Source organism: Phasianus colchicus, chromosome 8 (assembly GCF_987193195.1).
Source record: "Phasianus colchicus chromosome 8, bPhaCol1.hap1.1, whole genome shotgun sequence".
Lineage (NCBI taxonomy): Eukaryota > Metazoa > Chordata > Aves > Galliformes > Phasianidae > Phasianus > Phasianus colchicus.
The window spans coordinates 33,288,341-33,311,520 of record NC_143443.1 but is presented as its reverse complement, the minus strand read 5'-3'; the positions used below and the strand labels follow the sequence as shown (position 1 = coordinate 33,311,520).

General features: G+C 42.2%; 1 protein-coding gene across 4 annotated transcripts in view; it reads left to right on the top strand.

The window, feature by feature from the left end:
• Positions 1 to 17,855, top strand: part of C8H10orf90 (chromosome 8 C10orf90 homolog) — a 62,501-nt gene extending 44,646 nt beyond the window's left edge. For all 4 annotated transcript variants that reach the window (XM_090145649.1, XM_090145650.1, XM_031597315.2 and 1 more), the window contains 6 exons: positions 3,133 to 3,423; positions 5,390 to 5,583; positions 6,331 to 6,517; positions 16,252 to 16,315; positions 16,723 to 16,822; positions 17,731 to 17,855. In XM_090145649.1, the coding sequence (XP_090001775.1) occupies positions 3,133 to 3,423; positions 5,390 to 5,583; positions 6,331 to 6,517; positions 16,252 to 16,315; positions 16,723 to 16,822; positions 17,731 to 17,769 (875 nt within the window). In that variant the 3' untranslated portion in view covers positions 17,770 to 17,855. The remainder of the gene's footprint in view (positions 1 to 3,132; positions 3,424 to 5,389; positions 5,584 to 6,330; positions 6,518 to 16,251; positions 16,316 to 16,722; positions 16,823 to 17,730) is intronic.
• The last annotated feature ends 5,325 nt before the right edge of the window (positions 17,856 to 23,180 follow it).

Below are 23,180 nucleotides of genomic sequence, written 5' to 3'. Positions count from 1 at the left end.
TGTGTTGCTTTGCTGTGTTTTCCAGGGAATTGAGGGCACCTGGGTGCACCTTTTGTACTGAAAGGTTAATTCAAGAGAGTTAGAGAAGAGGTTTTACCAAACTGGCTCTGTTATTTATCTGATTATCTTCAATGTCAAACAAGAACAAGCCGCACCTTTTCTGATTGCCTTAATTAACCACAAAAAAACCTACTGTGAATCTAGTAATGATTAAGATTTAGTTGTAATGTTTGTACAAGATCTAAGGTAGACTATATTCATTCAGAAAGTGATATGTTTTTATAGCAGAATATCTTAAGGAATCTTTTTAAATGCATTTTTAGACATCGTTTGGTTACCACAAAATGCTCAGAAGCAGCCATCACCTCTGTGTAATTTCTGACCACGTTCCTGTTTTTGTTCATACCTGCATTTCCTTTCCTAATCTGCGTCTTTGCTGAGAACCCCCAGACCTTGAGGGCAGAGTGCCACTGGTGGCATTTCCTTTGGCAGGGAAGGGGTGCAGTGCAGGAGAGAAGGCTGCCTCCACTTGCACTGTATGTAAGAAAATTCCTGGGACTTAATTCCCTGTTCCTGAAAGTTACAGAGCTTGCACTCGGCAGCCAACAGGCGCAAGCAGCTAGTCTGGTAGTTAGGGATAAATGACAAATGAGTACTCCAGGCAAAAGGCAGTTTTGCTCAGATCTATGTTCTGAGATGTTACATAGGAGAGGTGGCCAGCTTTTGTCCCTGCTCTGTTTTTTGGCACCTTGCAGCCCATGCTTGCTGTCCCAGCAATCCACCCTGGCATTTTGGATAGTGGTGCCCAGCAGCAGCAAATGGCCAATACAGGAACACAGCCATGCTTGCTGAACAGCCTCACAGTCTCAGTGAAGAAGCTGTTTGGGTTCACAGCGCACACATTTGTTGTACAGACCATTGCTAGATGTGAAAGCAAACGATCTCCTACTGCGATGCTGTTTTGGATGAGCAGAAACTCTTTTCTGCTTCCCACTTTTTTTTTTTCTTCTCCTCTCTGCTTTCTGCTGGCCAATAAACAATTTTAATTTAAAAGATGATTTAAAGAGATAATCTGTTTTCCATTCAAGTTCTTTCTGTGGCTCAGCTGCCCTCTCCACCCCCCTATTTCTGGTATCTTGGCTGCCTTTGTGAAAAGACTTCCTTCTCTGCTGCTTTGCAGTTACTTAATGCTACCTGCTGCTTTCTTCATCTTCTCCTCGTGCTGTCTGCTTCCACCTCTTGCCACAAATGCTCCTTGGTGCCCATCACACCGTTAATCTGTCTCAATGTCTTTTCCCTCTGTATGTCACGAAACATTTGCAGAAGCACAGTTTGTAACTGCAGGTACAGGGTCAGTCAGGGGATGGGAGAAGAAAGCACTGTGTACGTGTGAGCTCCAGCTGAGGGTCTGTACAGAGCTGAGTGCTTTTGGTTTGTTGTATTGACATCAAAACTATTTTCATCTGAGAGAGGAGAGATGAGGTTTGACAAAAGAGAAGGCAAATAGTTGCAATGTGTGAAAAGCAAGGAGAAAAAAATCAGTTATAGCAGCAAGAAGGAGACCTTAGATGCTAGATTAGAGTCTGGGAGCTGGGCGTGCGCTTCCTTGCTTTGACCAGATTTTCTGTTTGTCTGTGAAATTGATTAGGATGGAGTTCATCTCAACTAATTTAATTTTTAAAAAGTTAATTTTTCTGCCCATGCTGATCTTCTGGGATCCCCCCATTAAAGACTGAAGGAAATGTAAAATTACATTAAAAACTTTTCTGATCTTCATGGTGAGGGAAAGGACTAGCTGCTTACCATAATGTCTTTGATGTTCCCCAAAATGCAGGAAGACAAGAATGAAGTATGAGTTATTCAGACCATTGCAATGTGTAGGAAACTTTGTGGCAAAGATAATTTATTATCTCCTAGAATTAGATTTAAGGATAGAGAAGTGGTTTGAAAACACCCTGCATCTCACTAGCAGGATTTAATATTACTTAATGATAATAAGGAATGGTCTAACATAATGTGCCACTTCGTCACTTTTCATGGGTTGGATCACAGGACAAAGATAGAAGTAATCATTCTTCACTAAAAAAAATTCACTAATTTCTTAATAACTATCAGTCATTTCCTTCTACGTAAATCTTCAAGTCTCCAGCCAGCCTGTGATTAGGACAGACCATAAGCAATTTTTGCACAGCATTAAAAAAAACAAGAGCGCTTATCCTGTGTGCACAGTTGTGTGGGTCCATTTGGGGACCTCTGGGAGTACTCTATAAGAACGTAGAACAGTTCCCATCTGCTTTTTTTTCTCTTTTTCTTTTTTTGTCTTCCTCCCACTTGTTGATCCTGCTGCCCTTTCCAAGCTGTCCCCAATTCTTTGCGTTTCCTTTCCAGAATTCTATTTTTTTTTTCCTATTCTGGACACTTCTGCATGTTCGTGTGCCCATGCTTTCAGTTTTCTGGGGTTCTGCTGGGAGTAGTGGTGGTCTGTTTAAATGATCTTTTAGGGTATGTGTAGCATAGAACTTAACTGATGAGTTCTGCTGCTTTAGGCATGGCAGAATCCTGCAGTTGTAGTGCTGTTCAACATCCTTCTCATGAAAATTACTGCAGGAGAGAGCATGTCTTGTACAAATCAGACCTTTCTGCTGCTAGTTTCTGCCATGGCTTTGTACAGAGGTAGAAGGTGGACTCAAACGTGTGGGATGGTGCTTGTGAGGCAGCCAGCAGGCTATGAACCTTAAAACACTTGGACCTTTGCTCTCCTCACAGCCACAATTGGACCCATAGTTTTAATTTTGACCAGGTATAACAAAGCTAAAATCTCTCCGTCCAGTGAATAAGAGACAGGAGAAAGTCACATGTCATACGTTTGCATTAGAAATGCCTTCATTCCTTCCACTCCGTCCATCAGAGTGAGTATATATTGGTTAGAATAGCAGCTTAGTTTTATGAAGTATCTCTGGTTATTTCTATCAGTAATGTTTTGTTGCAGTACATCTGCGTGGCAGTCACAACAATCTTTGTATCAGTTACAACTTTTAACATATATGTCTGAAATAAAAATGATGAGGAACAGAAGGCTGAAAATAATAATGTTCCCATGCTATACATTATTTTTTTTCTTGTTTTTCACAGGAAAGCACATGCTGTCTGGAAGCCAGAAGAAGCAGTGCACCATGAGCAGGAGAAGCAAAACAGCCTCTGCCTCTTTTCTGGGTACAACACTGGGAAAAGCAACCACAGCTGCTACTGATGGCTCACCAAAAAGGAGTGATCCCTCCAAGGGCACCTCTGCATCCAAAGAGATCCAAGCCCAGGGCATCCTGAAACCAAAAATGTCCATCTCCAACTGTACGTGCAATATAAAAGCTTCATCAAGAGTCCTCTTAGAAGAAAAAGTTCACAGGCAAAACCAGCTCCTAAAAAGTAAGGTACAAATCCTACTGTGGTTTTTAGGAATATGGTTTCAATAATAAGATGAGATCAGTCTCAAAGAAAAAAAGTGAAATAATGGAAAGTCAGTCCATTTTTGTCTAGCTTTAAGTACTGAGTATGAGTCATCTAGCAAGAGATCACATCAACTAATCAAACTGTATACATTGCTATGGTTAATAGAAAACAAAATAAAAATGAGAAAGATGGGCTTACTTTGTGAGTAGATTCAAGAAAATCCCAAGAAAATGTTACGACTGCTGTGTCAATCATTCTCAGCCCAACGAAGAGACACCACGAGGTTATTTTACAACCTTGTTCAGTTTTACTTCTGCAATCTCCTTTCTTTTTTTTCCTGTGATACGACAGCCTGAACTATCTGGGGCACAGTCATAGCGTGAAATATCTTATTTGGAGAGATTTTCATGGAAAGAAAAAGGTTTCACAATTGCTTATCAGCAAGGTTCCAGCACTTAAAACATACTTTCTTCGAATTCAGCAGTATGTGGATGTCTTCTCATGTTTACTCAACGAGCTAAAATGGAGATGGCACGGGAAGTTGAATTCACATGCATGGAGTTTTGCAGAAGACAGCTGGTACAGGTTATAGGTAGATTTGTGGTGGTGGTGGTGGCAGTGGTTGTTTCGTAGGCAGGTAGGGAAACCATTTTCATTATTGACTATAAAGCTACTAAATGTAACACCTATTTAGGTGAGAGCAGCTGATGCCCTGCTTTTTGGTGCCAGAAATGAAACCGTGCCATTTCATTAGCTGGAAGTGACTTTGTTTTATGAAAGTGAAGCCTCCACTCAGATCTGTTAAAGTTAATTGACACCTCTGAAAACTAGACTTATTGAGGAGCTTAATTTTCATGTCACAGGTTTCAACTTTTTTTTTTCCAAAATGAGTTATGCTAAGAAGAACAGTATTAGAGAGGAAGAGCAGCTCAAGCTTTTATAAGGCGGATGTACCCCAAACAGATTATTTTAACTTTTTTTTTTTTTAAGTACAATATAATATGTACAATATGTCATAAAGAGGAAAATACTTTAAGCTTATTGTAACCAAAAATTGAAATAAAACAGTAATGGGCTTTATTCCCAGATGTTTAGTTCTAGAAATCAAATTATTTGGCAAGGAAGAAGTACTCCAGTGTGACTTTTTGAAATAGTGCATATGGGCCTTTTCTGAAGTTAATTTGTTATTTTTGATTATGTCTAATTCTGTCACTTTTTTTTTTTTTTAACGTATCAACTGTCTGATTTTTGAGTTCATTCCCTCTTTTGGCCCTAACTTGTGCAGAAAATATCAGCTGTAGAGCAATAAAGCATAATTCTAGGGGTGGAAAATCAATGTTTTTCTCGATTCGGGACTTTGCGAATTGACAGCTTTCATAATAATGTGCTATAATGCATATTAAGCCCTGGTTTATTAGTTTTCTTCATGGAGTCATTCCACTAGCTCATGAAAATGTAGAAGTGATCGAAAGCAAACCATATTATCAGCAAAGTAAAAACAAGAGTGGGGTTTATGAAATCCTCAGTACGGCCCAAGAAAAATGTTACGTGATTAAGGCCTATAACAATACGTTATTTCATGCAGTCTGTGCAATAAATGGAAGTAAACTGTGAGCTGCAGAGTGATACCCTCTGCTTTCTGTGATGTAACTGTGTGTAGAAGTGTCTTGCTGTCGGGAGGTGGCTACCAGCAAACGGAGCTGAGCATCAGAGCGGTGTAATTACACCTCTGTGCGATGTCTGGCTTAATGTGAAAGATGCTCTGGGTGTCACAGGGCAGCGAGTAGCACCCATGATTAGATTTGATCTATTCTGCTTAATGAGGCCTATTAATAATACCTCGGCATTCTTATTTCTGAAATTGCCCTTTCTGTCTAATGAGGTGGAGAATTCAATAAAAAATTAACCGCGCACTCTTAATGAACTTTTAAATCTCTTGAAGGTGATTGCCAGTCCTGTGGTTCAAGTGGCAAAATGGAGCAGCGTGACAAGGAGGAGGTGCAGGCACAAGCCAGCCAGGAAGCCCTGTCCTCAGCCTGCTGGCCAAGTGACACCTGTGGGACACACAGCATGCTTGTGGAGCCAGATGTTGGCTCCGAGCCTGAGAAGGGTTCACCAGCCCCACTGACACTGCAGGTAAAACGCCCATTTGTTTTTAGTGTTGGTGTTAATGTAGGGTTTGAGAGATTTTTTATTTTTTTTTTCCTGGATGATTGTTGCTTCCTGGGAACTGGCTGTGGGTAGAAGTTGGCATTTCTTTCATTGTTCTCCTTCCTGGTGAGTTTTGGTCACTTTCATTAGTTGCTGAGACTAATTGGGGCTGCCTTACTCGTGGCTGGGATCCAGGGTTGCACCAAGCCCCAGCAGCAGCCATGCTTTCCTCTTGGTCCAGTGCAAGTTGCAGACAAACCTTTATTCCTGTTCCCTGTACTGAGACATTCCCAAACTTTGACTGGAAAACGCGATCCTTCTGGATCATCCACAGGAGTATCTGCATGATAACCTAAGTAAATGGAAAAGTTTGTGAACAGACAGTGACAAGCTACTTCAGGCATGTGGTGAGACAAAGAAATAGGCAAAATATCAAGAACTTGAATACGGATAGCATAAAAGTATGTAATTCGAAACCTCTTGGATAAATCTTCTTAAAGTGTTTTTTTTCCCCCCAGAAATATTCTCCTTTACCTGACGAGGAAAGGTACATGCCAAAGCACCTTTCTAACAATGAAAGGGAGCAAAGGCAGATAGGAAGCAGTTTGTGAACTTTTGTACAGACAAGGGATGATACTCCTTGGGAATCTCTTACAGAACCCAGCTAGATGAATACCACACTTTTTTTTTCTTCCTTTTTCTAAAACAAAGTGGTTTCTCTGTTTTATTTAGGAAGCACTAGAAATCCATAAGCCTCACTTCATTTCCCGTTCGCAAGAAAGGCTGAAGAAACTGGAACATATGGTGCAGCAGAGGAAAGCCCAGCAGAGTGATGCACCAGTGAGCACACCCCGCAAGCTTTCCTCAGCATCCACTTCAAACAAAAAGAAGCAATACACTGTTCCTGACCCGCTCAGTGGTAAGTTGTGTTGTGACCAGTGAATGGGTCTGGGGCTGTTCTTGAAACCTTGATTTCTGTATTGTTGGGAACAAACGTGAAACCTGCTGCTCCTATTTCCAATGTCTGTTGTGGTGCTCAGAGAACGAGGTCTCTGAATTGGAAAGATAGGGTAAGTGGGCAGAAGGTGTTATCTCTGGTCCATGGCAGCCTTCCTTGGCCATGCGTTGTCATTATCACAAACAGTTGTGTTCTACTCGTTGTAGACAAGCACCATTGACATTTTGTACCTATCACAGCTCACAGAAAGGCTGATCTGGGGAGTCTCAGGTAGGAGGACAGGTGGTGTTTGGGTCTTAGCAGCATCATGTGTAGTCTCACCACTTGACACATGAAGCCCTCAGCAGTGAGCTGGTGAAGGTGGGCTTGTCTGCCCAGCAGCTGGATGCAAGGCATAAATTGATGCATCTAAACTCTGCAATATCCTAATGGTTAGGCTTTCAGCAGCCCCCTTACAATAGCATCCCTGTAAATCTTACCTAGGCACAACGTGGTAAACAAATCACACACCCTTTTTTTTTTTCTTTTCTTTTTAATTGCTATCTGGATTTTCCTTAATTCAGTTAACTAATGAAAAAAACATCATTTAAATTACTTTTTTCATTTAAACTTGTGGCTCTTTACAGCCATGTTATTCTACTGAAAAATAAAACATTTGAAAACATTAAATAGGTTCAGGTTGTCTTCATCTCTTATTCTGACAAAGCATAAGAGCAAAAATCCCCCTGAGTGATCTAAGGGATGATGATAGGCAAACGATTTGCAATGTCTGGTAACACCTGCCAAGTCTTTCAATGAGGAAGTGATGAAACTCCACAACTTTGTGGTCATTAAGAGTACATCAGCTCTGCTTGTACCCCTCAAAACTATTTTATTTCCCTCGGCATGCTTTATATTGGGGAATATTGTTTTCTATCACTACGTGTATGCCATTTGCTGTCATGTGATGGAACCTATCTTACATGCATAATGGGATTTATAGTAAGAGCTAAATAAGCACATGTAAACAAAGCAAAGAAGATGAAGTAGCTTTTAAAGAGTTGATAAAATTCATTCAGCACTTCAATTATCCAAGGTAATTACTTTGGATTCGAATGGCTCGGGGATGCACTGCTCAGCTGCAGTCATGTGGGGCTTTGTGCCAATCCAACCGGATTCTCACTGGGAAGAGTTTGTCATTCTTCTCAGAAGAAGTGGCAAATATCTCTTTGGTTGTCATCTTAAAAAGCCCCCCCCCCAAAATGCTCTGTAAACACTTAGTGATACAAAAAGTTGAAAGGTTAAACCTCTTTCTTCTTAAACGATGATTAATTTTTATGCTTGTTTAATGAGCAATAAAAGCATAAGATTGAAATATATTCATTAATCATTCAAGTAAATTATGATTTCCCTCTCTTAGTGGTTGGTCATTAAAGATAAATTTGTCTAAAGAGAATCTTTAGTTTCCATAAGTCATTTGCCTTCACGTAGCCAAGTGTAATTTCCTATTTGTAAGATCTTAATATTTTTGTAATGACAGAAGTGCCACAAGTCTGTTGTTGGAGTACAACTGTAATTAACGCTGTAAATCCTAGATTGCTGATAAAGCACAACTGTGTGGGCTGCAGTTCAGAGGGCTGTGTAGGAGTGTTCAGAGCATATTTAATTTGCTCTGAGTCCTGACAATTGGTATTTTAGGACTCCTCCTCATGGATGCTATTGTGCAGTAGGATTAGTATCACTAATGAGTCCCAGAGTATGGGATCTTTGTTTAGTACAGATGTTCCTGAACTTTTTGGCCATGCTCCCTCTCGCAGAAGAGCCAAGGGATTCCCCTGTATGCTCACCAAGGGTGCTGGCTGCCTGTGTCCTGCTGATGTCTCTGATGATGAGACAATCTGTCCCACTGTGGTCATGGCCCTTACGTTCCCTTCTGCCTGTCCTGCAGGTTAGAAAGGAGGAAAAGTTATCATTTGTTGTTATCAGTATTCTGTATTATCTGAAAGGCTATTTTAGCATGTAAAATGTGCCTTTAAAGCAATGAAAATTAAATTTAAAAAAAAGAAAGAAAAAAAAAAGAAAGGAGAATGCAGCTATAGTCCAGATAACAAATGCAAATACAGTTTTGTTTACTGAGATGAGAAGTGGACAGCAAAATCCTGGCGACTTGAGGATGCCTTTTCACTTTATAACCTGGAGCAAGGGAGGCTGTGGGTGCAAGCAGCCATGTCACCCCTTGCTCTGTCACTGCACGGGGCCCAGCCCTGTTCCAATGCTTAAACTGGATCAGAGCTGATCTATCAAGAGCTTCATTTCTTTTTATTGTTTAAAACTAGGATTCCCAGTTTGGCTTTTTGTTACATCAAATGGTTGCTCCAGCTCATCAAGCAGAGCTGTGATCAGGAGGCAAGGTGGGAGATGATGAGAGAGCAGCATCACCTCCCTTGCCGCCAGCTTCTCGTTTTTATGGCTCTGCTGGTACCCAGCCCTTCCCAAAGCATGCTCACAGGCTGTTTGTGTACCACACTCCTGCAGCAACAACACCAAACTGGCTGAGCAAAGGCAACATGGCAGCATACATCCCTGTCTATGGCACTGTTTCATACATAGCTTTTATGCCTGAGAGCCTGGGGTTTGTGTAGGGCACGAAGCACCTGGAAAAGGACAAATATCATCCTATATCTGGTGGATATCCTGTAGATCCAAACAGTCTTGAATGCCATATCCATCTCTGGGTACACTGCTTGTAAATCGGTTGTGGTCCAGGAGCAGCTGTGACACCAGGCCAAGCTGGGGACACAGGTTGGTGGCTGTGACCTAGGTGGTGTTACTGCAGCCCAAGCAGCTGTTAGATGTCAGCATTTTAGAAGTCCTAGGAACTGGGCACCAAACGCTTCTGAGCATGCAGGACAGTGGCTTTGCCACCTCCTCACAGCCTCTGCTATTTCAATTGGTACTATTGCTGATGTTCCTCCTTCCTGCTCATCTGAAAAGTCCTGCCAAATCCAGCCCACCTGCAGGCATCTTTGTCTCGGAAGCAATCTGCTCTTTTACAGTTTTGAAACACCATTTGAAATTAAGAACCCAGGAGAGTAAAATGATGACCTGGAAATGTGCTTAAGTACACAGCGCAGTACTGATGGCAGCCCCAGGCCTCAGGGTGTGATCCTGCGGTTGCTTCTTTTCCATCTGATAGCTTCCTCTTTTCTCTTGTCTCTGGGATGTGTGGAGAGGTCTTTATGGCTTTGAGGGCTCGCTGCCAGCACACCCTCCTGCATTTTTCAGAGATCTTTCTCATAACGGTTTGTTGTCTGAGGAGTTTAATTTCCACTGAACCCATTGGAGTGACCCCAAGCACTGATTATAGGCACATTAGTGGCTGGACAGGAGGAGCATTTCTGACTACCTTCAAGATGCTCACAGAGCAGCACGCTGCAGCATACACACCGCAAGCATCGTCAGTAACATCAGTTATCCCATTCATTTTCCACCCCTGGAAGACATTTCCTGGCCTAGTTTCCCATATGTAGTCTATGCAGAAAGCAGTCAAGGTGGGACTGCCCCATCAGACAGCAGCCAGCTCTTACTTCGGTGTAAATGGGGGCAGAACTGCAGCCTGAGATGTTTCCCTTCTGCACTTTGTAAATGCGTCACTGTTTTGATTAATCTTTCCAAAATCAGTTTGCTTTTTCACTCCTGACTTGCATCTTTTATATCAATGTCACCCAAAGCAAAGAGCCATGACCGTCAGAAATACTTCTCTGATAGATTGTTCCAACAGCCTAGAATGTCTTCATTAATAACATGAAATTATTAGATATCCAATGTTTTGGCAGTGCTGTTACAACTTAGAGTTTCTTGAAGGAGAAAGAAAGCTGGCATTCAGCTTCATTTCCATATAAATACCAACATCTGTGCAGCTTGCATTTACCTTCTCATCCTCGAAAAAAACTCTGAAATCCAAGTTGTTTACCATTTTTAAATGTAATTCCTGAACAAGACCTTACGAAATACTGAAGGTAACCTTAGAAAAACAGAAATATTTATCCCACAGAAGACATTACCGTCACAAGAGCACTTTGAAGGCAGAGAACCTGCAACTCTTGTGCTAGCCTTTGTGCTGGGTAATGTGTACTGCTACATTTCAAGTGTGCTAATTAGTCCAAGATAGACTACTCTACTGTTGACTATGTCGAACAAATCAGAGATCCCACTGTGACGAACTGAATAGAAACAATGTTCAAATAACTGGATTTAAATCTCAAAAAGCGTAATGTAATTACTTCAGTGACAGGACTACCAGCTGTTTATAGGCCTTTAAATCTGCATAATGAACAGCCTTCTGATCTTAGAGTACACAAGCACTTTCAGAGGTTTAACAAATTTTCTCAGGCATGTATGGGTTTTTTCATACCTTCCATTTTGCTTTCCTTTGGGAGCGTGATGGTTGGTTGGAAATGGCATCATAAGTGGAAAGTCAGCCCCTACTGATGTGCCTGTTGTGTTTCTTTAGATTTGCATCCAGTCTTATTCCAAATCCTGTATCTTTAGTAATGTGTTGGAAACAAGTTTACTCATGCTTCTAAACCTTTCTAAGAAGCCATACTGTAATGGCAGAAGCCTGGAGGGCAAGGATTGCTATTTGTGCTTTCAAAGTGCTGGATTCTCAAGCAGCTCTGCACCACGGAGTTTATTATTTGGACTGCATATTCAGTGGGGAGAGAAGATGGCAATTGGAGGACATGCCCCAAGTGTGCAGCTAGCATAAAAGTCCATCCTTGTGGCCTTTAGGTGCCGTTGGTGGCTGATGAGATGTTTGCATCCACCTGCCCAACTCTGCTTGTGTATGACTTCAGGTTTGCCATTTCTCAGGTTTCTTTTCCCTGTCAATATTCATAGCTGGCGCCAGCACTGCTGATCCTGTTGGCACCTGGCCACTTGGTTAAGGCTGACAGTTCTGAATAAAGATTAAGCTGCAGTCGAGTAATTGAATTAGGAAGAGGAATGACCTATTTTTATGATATTATTATTCATCATATTGATTGCGGCAGCGCCTGTGAGGCAGACAGACACAGGCAGCACCTTGCAGGGCTTTGGGGGGACGTGGGACCCTCTGTGACAGCAGGGGAGGACGTAGGTGCAGTGAGGGGGGCATGTCCCCTCCGTGCCCTCATCCTTGTGAACGGTGGGGAGAGAGCCAGCATCTGTGCAAGGTGATAGTAACAGGAGAGGAGGAGGGAAGGGGATGGGAGAGCTCAGGGAGATGAGCAAAAAGGGCAATTATAAGCAAGACTGAGGTCAGAAGCCTTTCAAAGTGTGTTAGAGCACACTGCCAATTAGTATCGAGTAGAGGAAGTCCAGGCTGCTCTTCAGAAAGCTTTTCAGGCAGATAAAAGCCCGTTTCTGTGGATTTCTGGAGCTGCTTGCAATAGGGGGAGCGTCTAAGAGAGGCCCCTCTGCAAAAGGGGTCCATCTCCCAAGGTGTGGTGTCAAGGAAGGTGGAGATAAATTGGGAAATCTTTAAATATGAAGTTTTCTGTGTGGATAATTACAGTGTTGAAACGATGTGCGTTGTAGCGGGTGACTTAAAAGTTCAGTCAGTTTGCTGGGGGATAATTTCATTAAGGTCCTAAAGTAGCCAAATTGAAAACTGAATTTTCAATGATGGATTTTTTAATCGAGGAGTAAAAGGTCAGATTTGATCCATGATTAGAAACTGAAACTAAAGAAATCAAGATTGAGAAGCTGTTGCAGGTTTTACCAAAGATGAAATAAACCTTTTGATCAGTTTACGTAGACCTGTCATGCTTTCTTCACTAATAATGTGGCTTTTTAAGGAAACTGTGGGCTCTTCAGTGCTATATGCTTTAGTCAAACAAGAATGAATGAATGAATTAGGAAAGCCAAGTGCGATGCTAATTAATTTTTTTTTTTTTTCTGAAGTACATGAATGCTCAAGTATCTTTTGGACAGAGCAGAATGAGATGATGTACTGAGGGATATGGTTAGTGGTAGGTGGGTGGTTGGAATGCATGATCTTGGAGGTCTTTTCCAACCTTGGTAATTCTATAATTCTGTGAAATCTCCCACATCATGCCCAAAATGAGTTTAGTATGAAAAGTTATCATAAACCTGTAGATTTTAGTATTTTTTTTTGGGGGGGGGAGGGGGCAATCACAGTGACATTTTCCACTGTTAAGACTAAAATATTAAGGAGGATGAGAAATATTGATAGCAATAGTGTAGGTGGACATGGAGAGTTGGAAAACCCACAAACCACCTGCTTGTGGCTCCTCTTGGGAGAAGGACAGTTGTGCAGCTTCAGCGTTTCACAGAGATGAGCAGAAAGTCCAGGCACTCTTGCCATCAAACCTCTAACTGATGGGTTGTTGCATTTTCTTATAAAGAATACCAAAAATGCATCTGTTGGCTTTACTGCATGAAGTCATTGACGTGCAACGTGCAAAACTTTGGGCAGCACCTCTGTAGGCACTAGTTCATTTCTCTGGATGAATTCCCAGCCAAATGCTATGGGCATGCTGAGCTGAATGTCACCTTGGCATTTATCTTAGACTCCAGGTTAATTTATTTCTTTGTGGACTGTTGATTTGAAAAGCAGTGTTTGAAAAAAAAAAAAAACAAAACTAAAGTATCTTAGAACTTCTCTGTGCAAATGGGTTTTTGGTGACTGAATTTTTTTAGTTCAGTGAAAATCAGCTTAAGCAGAGAATCACCATTATCACTGCCTGGCTTTTCAGGAACTGGCAACACATCCTCAAAGGATATATTTTAGCTTCTAACACCTTGAGAATTCACATTTATATTAGGGGAGATACATATACTTATATATTCTGATGGGCAGGGTTTAGCCCTTGATAAATTTTGTCACTGTTAATAACTTCCCAAGCAGGTTTGTTGCTCATCCTGTTTGTGGTGCAGTTTAGTATGAGTTAAAATACATTACACTGTTGACTCATTTAATTTCATTTACAACTTGCTGAAGTAGCTTCTTTCTCCTGCTCTGGAGACCTTGCAGACCACTGTTGCACACTGCAACATTGGTGTAAATGCTGGAAGATCACTGTCTTGATAGGGTTTGACTAAAACACCAGTGAAATGTTTCCTGCCCATCTGTCTGTACTGTTATTCTTTTTTAAGACTGTGTTCCATCACTGGAAACACCAAATATCTGTTTTGAAAGCTCTTCTTGTTTATCCTTCAGCATAGTTTTCTCCAAAAGCAATACAGGGCTATGAGATCTGATAAGGAACTTTGATAAAATGCAACCTAGAAGGCTGTCAACTTGGGGAATTTTCAATTTTATGTCTAACTTAGGGCTTTGTTCAGTAAGAAGGAAGTTAATTCAGATCATCATGGTGTTCTTGGGAGGTTATTATAGCTCTGAATCTGTGCTGCTCCTCCAGATGGAAATATGTGTTCAGTATTGAACATAAAAATAGCAGACATTTAAATATTGGTTAATTTACTCATTAAAAACATTTTTATTAATTTTTCAGTTAATTTAAGAATTCTTATCCTGAAAACCCTCAAGATTTAGCACTGATTTTTTCTTGTTCGTGATTTTTTTTCTATTATATAGAGACCTGAGAGTGAGCCAAGAGATACCACCCAAACATTTACATATGTGTAAACTTACATGTGTGTAAACTTTCTGACTCTATACTGCTTCACAAAGGGTATATTTATAACCAAGGTAGATTTATAATTTTTCTTGGAGGTTTTTCCCCATGATGCCTTTTAAATCTTTCTTTTGAAACCTTTGACATAGCCACGCATGGAGTTCCCATCCCAATTGCAGACAGAGATGAGTCTGATGCCCTTCAGAACCGTTTCTGTATCATCTGGAGAGTGTTATACTCAAAGTGCTAATGTGTCATTAACAGCTTTTATTCGTGGAAAAAAAAAAAAAAAAAAAAAAGGAGAAAAATAATACCCATAGCAGCTTTTTTTTTTTTTTTTTTTTTTTTTTCCTGGAAATCATAGAATCATAGGATGGCTTGGGTTGGAAGGACCTCAAAGATCATCCAGTTCCAACTCCCTGCCGTGATCCTGTGCCATTGTCTGGGTTAGTGGATGCCTTGGGGAAGGGATGCGTCTTGCAGTCTTGCAATCCTGAGCTTCCAAATGAGGTTTGCAGCCTCGAGCAGCAGGGCACCATGCTGGGATCCACACTGGTCCCAGTAAGCTGGTGCCACCGGGTCCCTGCTACCCCACCAGGTCTGTCTGGGTCACAGCAGCAGTCTGCTCCTCTGTGTGTAAGGATTATTTGGGCAGCTATAGCATCCAAGTCTTCATTCCTTTTAAATGAATGAGCATAAAAATGAGCATAAAAACACTACTAAATAAAAGGCAAATTGTATTTTCCCAGTCAGTCGAGCATGTTGCTCGTGTCTACTGAAGATGCAGTATTAGTGACTAAAGTGCAGATAACCACGGAGTGGAGGAAAGTCGGTCCCGGTCCTCAGTCAAAATTTGTATCCTAAAAACAGTGCTGGGACAGAATAGAGGCTGCTGCACATCTCCCTTTTATTTTTGCAGAGATGCAGCAGCATTCTCCAAGGGCACGTGGCGCTTTGCTGAGCGAGGCGGTAATCCGAGCACAGCTTTGCCTCTGGGTGTAGCCCCATCCCCTGCTTGAGGCTGTTTGGTTGCTAGGACAACTTCCATAAATATCCCCGAAACATTTGGTGTCTTCAGCAGCGGGGAAGCAGACCTGCTGGGGAAGGGGGCTTTTTTGGGTAGCGGTGGCTGGCTTTGCTCTGGGCCAGCGTCTGCACCGGGCAGCTCTGGAACAAATTATTCTCTGTATTTATTTCCTTGCCTTGATTATTGTATTTTGTCTCTTCAGTGAGATGGCAGAAAGAGGCCGACGTGGTGCCTGCTGTGATATATATTATGTCTTCTAAACTTCCTTGGCAAATGGAAGTGCTTAAAGCTTTGCACACATATTTATCTTATACATATGTTCTGCAGAGGCACTTGCAAATACCTTTGCCTCTCAGCTTACCAAGACTTGCAGGGCACCATACCCTGTCCTCTGTACCATTTGTGTCCTTCCCAGGCATGCCTTCCCATTCAGAGACCATTTTAACAAAGATGCTAAAATTACCTATTCTTGGGACCCACCGACTATGAAGATCAGTAATTATTTCCCATGCTGATTGGAATTATCTCAGATATCCTCACAGCTGATCAGCAAAGAGTAATACAATTTTCTTCCTCTTAGTGCTTGGCATAATTACACACCGCCCCGCAAACTAAGTGTAAATTGAAATGGGAATGCTCGTGCCTGGCCAGCTTCCTGGCAGACATCAGCAGGGGGTATGGTTTGCTGGATGCATGCAGTTGACTGTCTGGGTCCTTTGGTACAGCAGCACTGGTGGCTGCTGCCTGGCTGAACATCAGTGTGCACCACTGCATGTGACAATGACAGAAGTTGTATGCATTTAAAATAAAGGAATGGTGCTGGTTGCTGTGGGCTTATCCATCCTTCTCCTTCCAAAGGGCAGTTCTGGGATCCATTTCAGCTCCAGATGTAGTTTTTCAGCCTTTCCACCAACTTATGGAGATACGGATCTGAGCTTAAGCCAAGAGAAGTCTAATCAGGAGTCTCAGATCATGACTGAGTGAGATGTGAGGCTTAAAATTTCAGAAAACACAGGTTCCTCTGATTAACTTTGTTTTCCCTCTGCTAGATAACCTCTTCAAACCAAAGGAAAGATTCATTCCGGAGAAGGAGATGCACATGAGATCCAAAAGGTACAAATCACTGGAGTTTAGTCTTCAATCCTATTCTCTGCTGCTTCACACTGGAGGCAGGGGATTGCCTCGTCACCTCACAGGCTGGGAGGGCTAGCATGCAGGCCACATTCTGTTTTGAACCAAATCCACCGAGCCCATTAGAAGCTTCCCCAGAACTGCGCTGCTGCATGGAGATAACCTGATCCCATCTCTCCTTATTCCTTAGTCCAAAATGAGCAATGTTTTTCAAGCAGTCAGATTTTTGTAACGTTATTGTCAATAATTTATAATACTTGTTCTGTGTCATGGATCTAATTTGGGTACTTGGAGATACTCGTTAATGCCAAGAATTGCATTGGAGATTTCCCAGTTATTTGCAAGTCTCGGGGATGATGTGTGAAGTTAACCTTCTAACTTCATTCCAGGATTTATGACAATTTACCTGAAGTAAAAAAGAAGCAAGAGGAAAAACAGAAGCGGATAATCATCCAGAGCAACAGAATGCGCGTGGAGACCTTTAAAAAGGTAACGATGCACAGTGCGGGTCCGTCAGCCTTCTTTGCTGCTTTACAGGATGAATGTCTGACCATTGATCAGTAAATCATAGAATCATAGAATGGCTTGGGTTGGAAGGGACCTCAAGGATCACGAAGCTCCAACCCCCTGCCACATGCAGGGCCACCAACCTCCACATTTAATACCAGCCCAGGCTGCCCAGGGCCCCATCCAACCTGGCCTTGAACACCTCCAGGGATGGGGCATCCACAGCCTCTCTGGGCAGCTGTTCCAGCACCTCACTGCTCTCATAGTAAAGAACTTTCTTCTGATGTCCAACCTAAAGCCTCCCTCCTTCAACTATATGAGGGGAAGAGCTCTCAGACACCAAGCCTTGCTGTTTTGCAGTGGTTAGCATGATAGTCTTTCTGTCTAGCAAAGCCCACAGCCCTGCAGCAGTGCTCCCAGAGGGGCAGGTTCTTGGGAGAGGTCCATGAAGCTCTGGGGGTACCTGTGCTAGCATGTGCAAACCCTGAGAGCTGATGGTCTTGTTCTTAGCATTAGGTACTGCTAAAGATGTAGCATCAACAGCTGAGCCTCATGCACCAAAGGCCTTTAGTTTTTAAAAATGAGTTTAATTTATCCTAGCAGAAATCTACCTGAGCACAAATAATCTAGGTGCAGATCTGAGGCACTGCCAGGTAATCCTGCTGCATGTAATGGCTTTTCCTTGTTGAAGTGCTGTGTGCTCCTCCACGTAACCGTGCTGCTCCTGCCTGAGATGGAATAGCTATCAGTGCTTTCATTATGTGAGTAACATAGCTGGTAGATCTGAGCTGGTAGATCTGAGGAGTGTTGTGCCACCTCACAGCATCACTGAAGGTCTCCACCTCATGATTTTTAACCCCATCTTAAGGCTGTTTTTCTTTCTTTCCCAGCAATTACTGGACCAGCTCCTTCAAAGGAAAACTGAGTGACAAAGGGCTCTCTTGCCTATCATCATAATTGGATCTCCAATGCTTTTGACTGTTAGATAAGCCATAAAACTTGCTGTTATCTTAATTACCTGAAGGTATTTTTCTTATCTTTGGCGTCTTATATAAAAAGAAAGATCATTTATATTTCAATTGAAATTTTAAGGCAACTTTCAAATAAGCAAGGCAGTCTAAAAGAAAAAACACAGCTGTTTCAGAGCATCAACGTATGGTCAGTGTACCCAGAGGAAATAATTTTAAGAATTTTTAATGCAAATACCGAATTACAGTGGTGTTATTTATCTTAATCTGTTTCAAAGTATACATCTCTGTAGCAATAGAGCCGGGTTTAAAAGACCTGGGAAGCTTATTTCTCTGAAGTATTCTATTAATTGATTTCCTGCGAGTTAAATCCTTGAACTAAAGAAAAACGAATATCATTATTTGTTATGTTTAGAAACTAGCTGAAATAGCATTACCACATAATCATAGCAGCAGCAGTTTCACATTAATACTTAACATACCAAAAGGGACCAATCTCGGAGCTCTCTGAAGGACTCTATTCCTGTTTATGTAGTGCGTTCGCATAGCAAGTTTACCTGTTAAAAAGCAATATTTGAAATTTCGGTCTTAACTCTTTTATTTGTGTTTTTCAATTTAATATGTATTTTACTCCACTTCTGCAAGCATTAAGTATTTATAGAAATGGCATATTAAGAAGCCGTGCCAAGAAGTGTGTTTGCATCAAAACTGCAGAACTAAAACCATCTGCAATGTTTCCTTCAAAAATATTTAAATCTTTATTTGTACATTTTGGAAGTAAAAACAACCAGCTTAAAACCAATGGCATTTATTTATGGAATAAAATATGAATATAATATTTATCCAACTGTTGTGTTTTTATTTGGTACTGTTAAAAATAACACAATTATTGAAAGCGCTCGAGAAGTCACGCCTCTGTCTGCCACAAATCCTATGCTAAAAATTCATTGCAAAGCGTTAACCTCTGTTGCACAAACGCTCCACTGAGTGTGTTCAAACGAGGCTGGAAGTTGGCCTTTGCTATCTGTGCTTTATTTTGCTAATCCAGCCCAAGATGCAAGGTCAGCTTTTCTGGAAGAGCGATGTTTGTGAGCGGAGGGCTGGCTGCCCCCATGGCCTCCAGCTGCATGACTTGTGCTGGCCCCCCAGGATCCTCTCTAATGCATTGCTTTTCCTCTTTGTGTTTCAGCTTCCTGCTTTGTAAGGTGGCATTAATGATGTTAATTTTTGCTAACGGAGAAGATATTTATTGAATAAATGTCCTGCATTCCAGATAGGTATTTTTAAGTACACAACAATTGGTTCAGTACATTTCAAGAGGACACACGAGGTAAGGCAGTGCTTGCTATGAGAGAGGAACTGCCAGAGCTCTTTTTCAGAGCAAGTCTTCAACCAAGCCAGTAGTGCAGTACTGGGGACTGAAGTCAGGGCTAGACCACACACGGCTCCAAGCTGAGGAACTTGCAAAAAGAACTGCAAAAAGGACATCCCTCAGGGTTCTCAGCTCAGCTGCATGCTGGCTCTGCTCCCCTCTGGGTCCACTGATGCCTCTGCTGCTCTCCCGGAGGAACGCATGGCCTGCCTCAGACAGGAGGGCCTTCACCACACAGCGATGGGTTTTAGTAGTGAGTGCACCAGCACACGTAACCTCCTAGCCTGGACCAGAAGGATAATTTCTCCACCTTTCTTCCAGTTAAAGCTCACTACAGCAGCTGCAGACATCTCCTAGTGCCAAAATCCCCTCGGAGCTCAGTAGGAACCTGGTGTTTTCCCCCCTTGGTTCCTTAATGTCTAGTTTCTTGATTTCTTCAGAGAAATGAAGCATGAATTCATCAAGTTTGATGAATTGTGATAAATACTTCTTGCATGCAACTGTAGGGGAATATTATGTACATTTACACCTGCTTTACTGTATACATTAAATGTGCTTGTAGTCCTGACAGCCAGAGGGAACCTCTCACATTCCAGTTTGTGCCCAGTGCCACCTCTCACCAAACAGAGAAGCTCATCCTTCTTAGAAAGGCATGACTCCAGGTCCTGGTGTGGAAACGAAGCATGTGATGGCTGAGGGGTGATGGCTCAGCCTGCTTTCTGCTCCTCAGCACCCCATCAGCATGCTGCCTGGGGCAGGACACCTCTCAAGGCACTTGGTTTCCTGTCGTCTCTGCTGACATCCTCAGGATGGTACCACATTGGCCTTGCTGCATCTTCACATCCCCTGGCTCATTGGTTTCTCCACCTTCTTGCCATCTAAAAGCAGGTATGCTGTTCACAAAAAACCTTTTGGCTTTGTAGAACGGTACTTTGAAATGTTTTTATTTTTCTTCAAATGCAGTTTTATACATGACAAATATGTAGCAATGTGAGGTGGAAGTTTTCTCCTAGGAATAAGCTTGGGGGTATACCCAGTGAGCAAAATGCCTGACACAAATCACTGTCTGGAAATGCTTTATGTGATACGAAACCTTCACTTCCAAATAACAGAAGTGATCTCTGCTGTAAACTTAATTTCTCTTTCTGGGCCTTAGAAAGGAAGGTATCTGATAACGTATCCAGAAAACAATCCTGGCTCTTATTTCAGCTCTACAGTCAAGTCATTGTAATAGAAAATAGATTATACAGGGAAATATTACTTCAGAAAAACATGAGCCTCACAGGCTTAGCCCTGTACAAGTAGGCACCAACTTAATAAACTTTAGAGCTAGGGACAAAATTGGCATAATTTTGCTTTGGACTTGCAGGCATTTCAAAATAAAGAATGCATTCACCACTGGATAGCATGCTGCACAGACAGCTCCCAGCCTGTGCTGGAGATCACCCGTGCAGGCTGAGTGTTGGAATTTTCCTTCTCTTTGGATGCAGTTTCTCTGGCTGTTGGCACACACCCCATACACTCCAGGAGGGGCACATTTTCCTGTGGGTACAACTACACAAGGATTAGCACTGCTTTTGGTAGGCATTGCTGTCTGTTCCTCAGCCCCTTGGTGAGTTGTTTTCTCACCCCTGGTGTGAATGTGAGTGTAGAACAGCATTTGATGATTGTTGGTAAGGGTGAGATGGTTTTGGGGTGCTCAGGCTCACCAACTCAACCTTTTCCTTCTAAACACAAGCCTGTAAATAGAGTTAGGCTGAATGCTTGGGATAAGCTAAAGTTTTGCATTGGTAAAAATGAAGCCCACCTGTGGAACACAAGCTGTGTTGGGTGTGCAAGGCACAGCAATGGTTTGCATGTTGGCATCATTAATTTCATCTGCCAGGAATCACAGAATCATAGAATCACCAAGGTTGAGAACGACCACCAATATCATCCAGTCCAACCACTCACCTGCCACCAACAGAACGCATCCTTAGGGGCTGAAAGTCATTGCAGTGTAAAGTGACAGTTACGATACTCTGGGGATTGATCTTGAACCCTAATATTTTCCTGTGTACATGTGTGCAAACCAATAGCTGCTTCTCCAAATGTACTCAGCTGGTCAGATAGAAGAGGAGACTGGTAAGACTTGCTTGGAGTTATGTTACTTAGGATCTGAGATTGGCCATGTCAGTGTAATGCTTTTTTGTGAGAGGGCTGATTTACAAGGAAAACAGCACAGGAAAGCAGGGATAAACTTTCTGGCAGTTCTCTCTGGAGGAATCCATTCCCAATACATCTTTCACAGTATGAGCGTCGTGGCCAAAAATACCCCAACTTGCCTCTTCTGCAGAGATGTTTGCACCTTTGACTCCGGGGGCAGAAATGCCTGTGTGCTTAATGGGTGGTTAATTGTCTTTCCCAGAGCACTGACTGGTCTCTTGTTCACTGGCAGAACAGATCAGTGTATGGGGTTGTTCCACACGGTCATATTTCATACATCTTCAGCCTATGTAGTTTATTTCTTAGTGTGCTTCTTGCTGAGCAGGGCTGTGGGCTGGATGCTGGGGAGATGCCCTCCTCGTGTTCCCCTGCTGCCATCCCCATTGCCCAGCACCAGGCAGTGGGGCTGTGAGGTCCCAGCATTCCCAATTTGCAAACGACTTAATAAAGGACAATTAGAAAGCGGTGCCACAAATTAAATGCAAGAAGGACACCACAGCATAAGAAAAATTAGGATAAAATAAGGCACTGGAACATACTGCAGGTAGAAAAAGTCAGCGTAGGGATGAAAATACTTCCCAAGCTGCTTTGACATACCTTCCACTGAGATCAAAACTGACAACAATCCCTTCCCCAGGTCCTTGCTCAGAGAGGAGCCCACGCTGCTTGCTGAGCAGTGCTGGTCTGCCTGCTGGTAGGGGCATGGTGTGAGTTTGCCTCTGGAAGTAAAACTTGTTTCCCAACTGAGCTAACTGGGAGTGTTTGGGGAGGTCCTGTTTTTTCCTCTAGCAGTCTGTTTGGTTATGACAGACCTGCCAAAAGCAGCACGCCAAATGAAAACACATTTCTATGTTGGAAATAAAAAGCATTCTAATTTTTTTTTATTTTTTATTTTTTATTTTGTCAGGCATCTTATCCTAGTTCTCCCTGGCTCCTTCCCAAAGCTGTAGGAGGTAGAATTACTTACTATCCATTTTAGATGACCCACAGAACAAGATAATGAGGTGTATCATCTCTCTAGCAGCTGCAGAATGATTAAAAAAAGAGAAGAAACTGCACAAATGTGCTCACAGAACACACAATTACATCAAATTAGTAAATGGGAAAAGTAGAATAAAGTGCTTGAGGTTCACGTTGTGTAGATAGGAATAGGAAAGAGATTCCCTAGTTGCAGAGATTTTTTTAGAAACTGGTCACAGTGATCTATTTGTGGGCTTTGTTCTAACTACTTTTACCTTCTGTAGCATCCTACAATGGCTAGAGGGTCATTAACATAGAATTACAGGAAGATGCTCATGCAAACACACATTACACGTAGCTATGTGTGGTTCTAGAGTAACTACAGGTCTGCATGTTGTTTTAGGAACCCCAAATAGGAAATGACAGTGTCTGTTAGGTGTATTTTAGCTTCATCTTCTCGCTTGGGCTGTCTAATAATACACTATCTAACATGTTTGAAAAGGGGAAGCTTCTGCAGATCATGAAGCTGTTCCTGAGAAACGTGGAGACTTCCCGTTATATTTGATGTTTTCGTGCTTTTTAGAGCTTCTGATTCCCTACAAGAAGGGAGCTCCTCGTTTCTCTTTCTGGGATGACATGATGAATGTGAAGTGCTCAAGGCCAGGTGGGATGGGACCCTGGATCTGGTGTGAGACTTAGTGGTTGGCAGCCCTGCCCACAGTGTGGGTTGGAACTGGATGAGCTTTGAGGTCCCTTCCAACCCAAGTAATGATCTGGTTCTATGATTTATTAAAGTTTGTGATCAAACTTGAGTTGGACTCAATGATCCTTATGA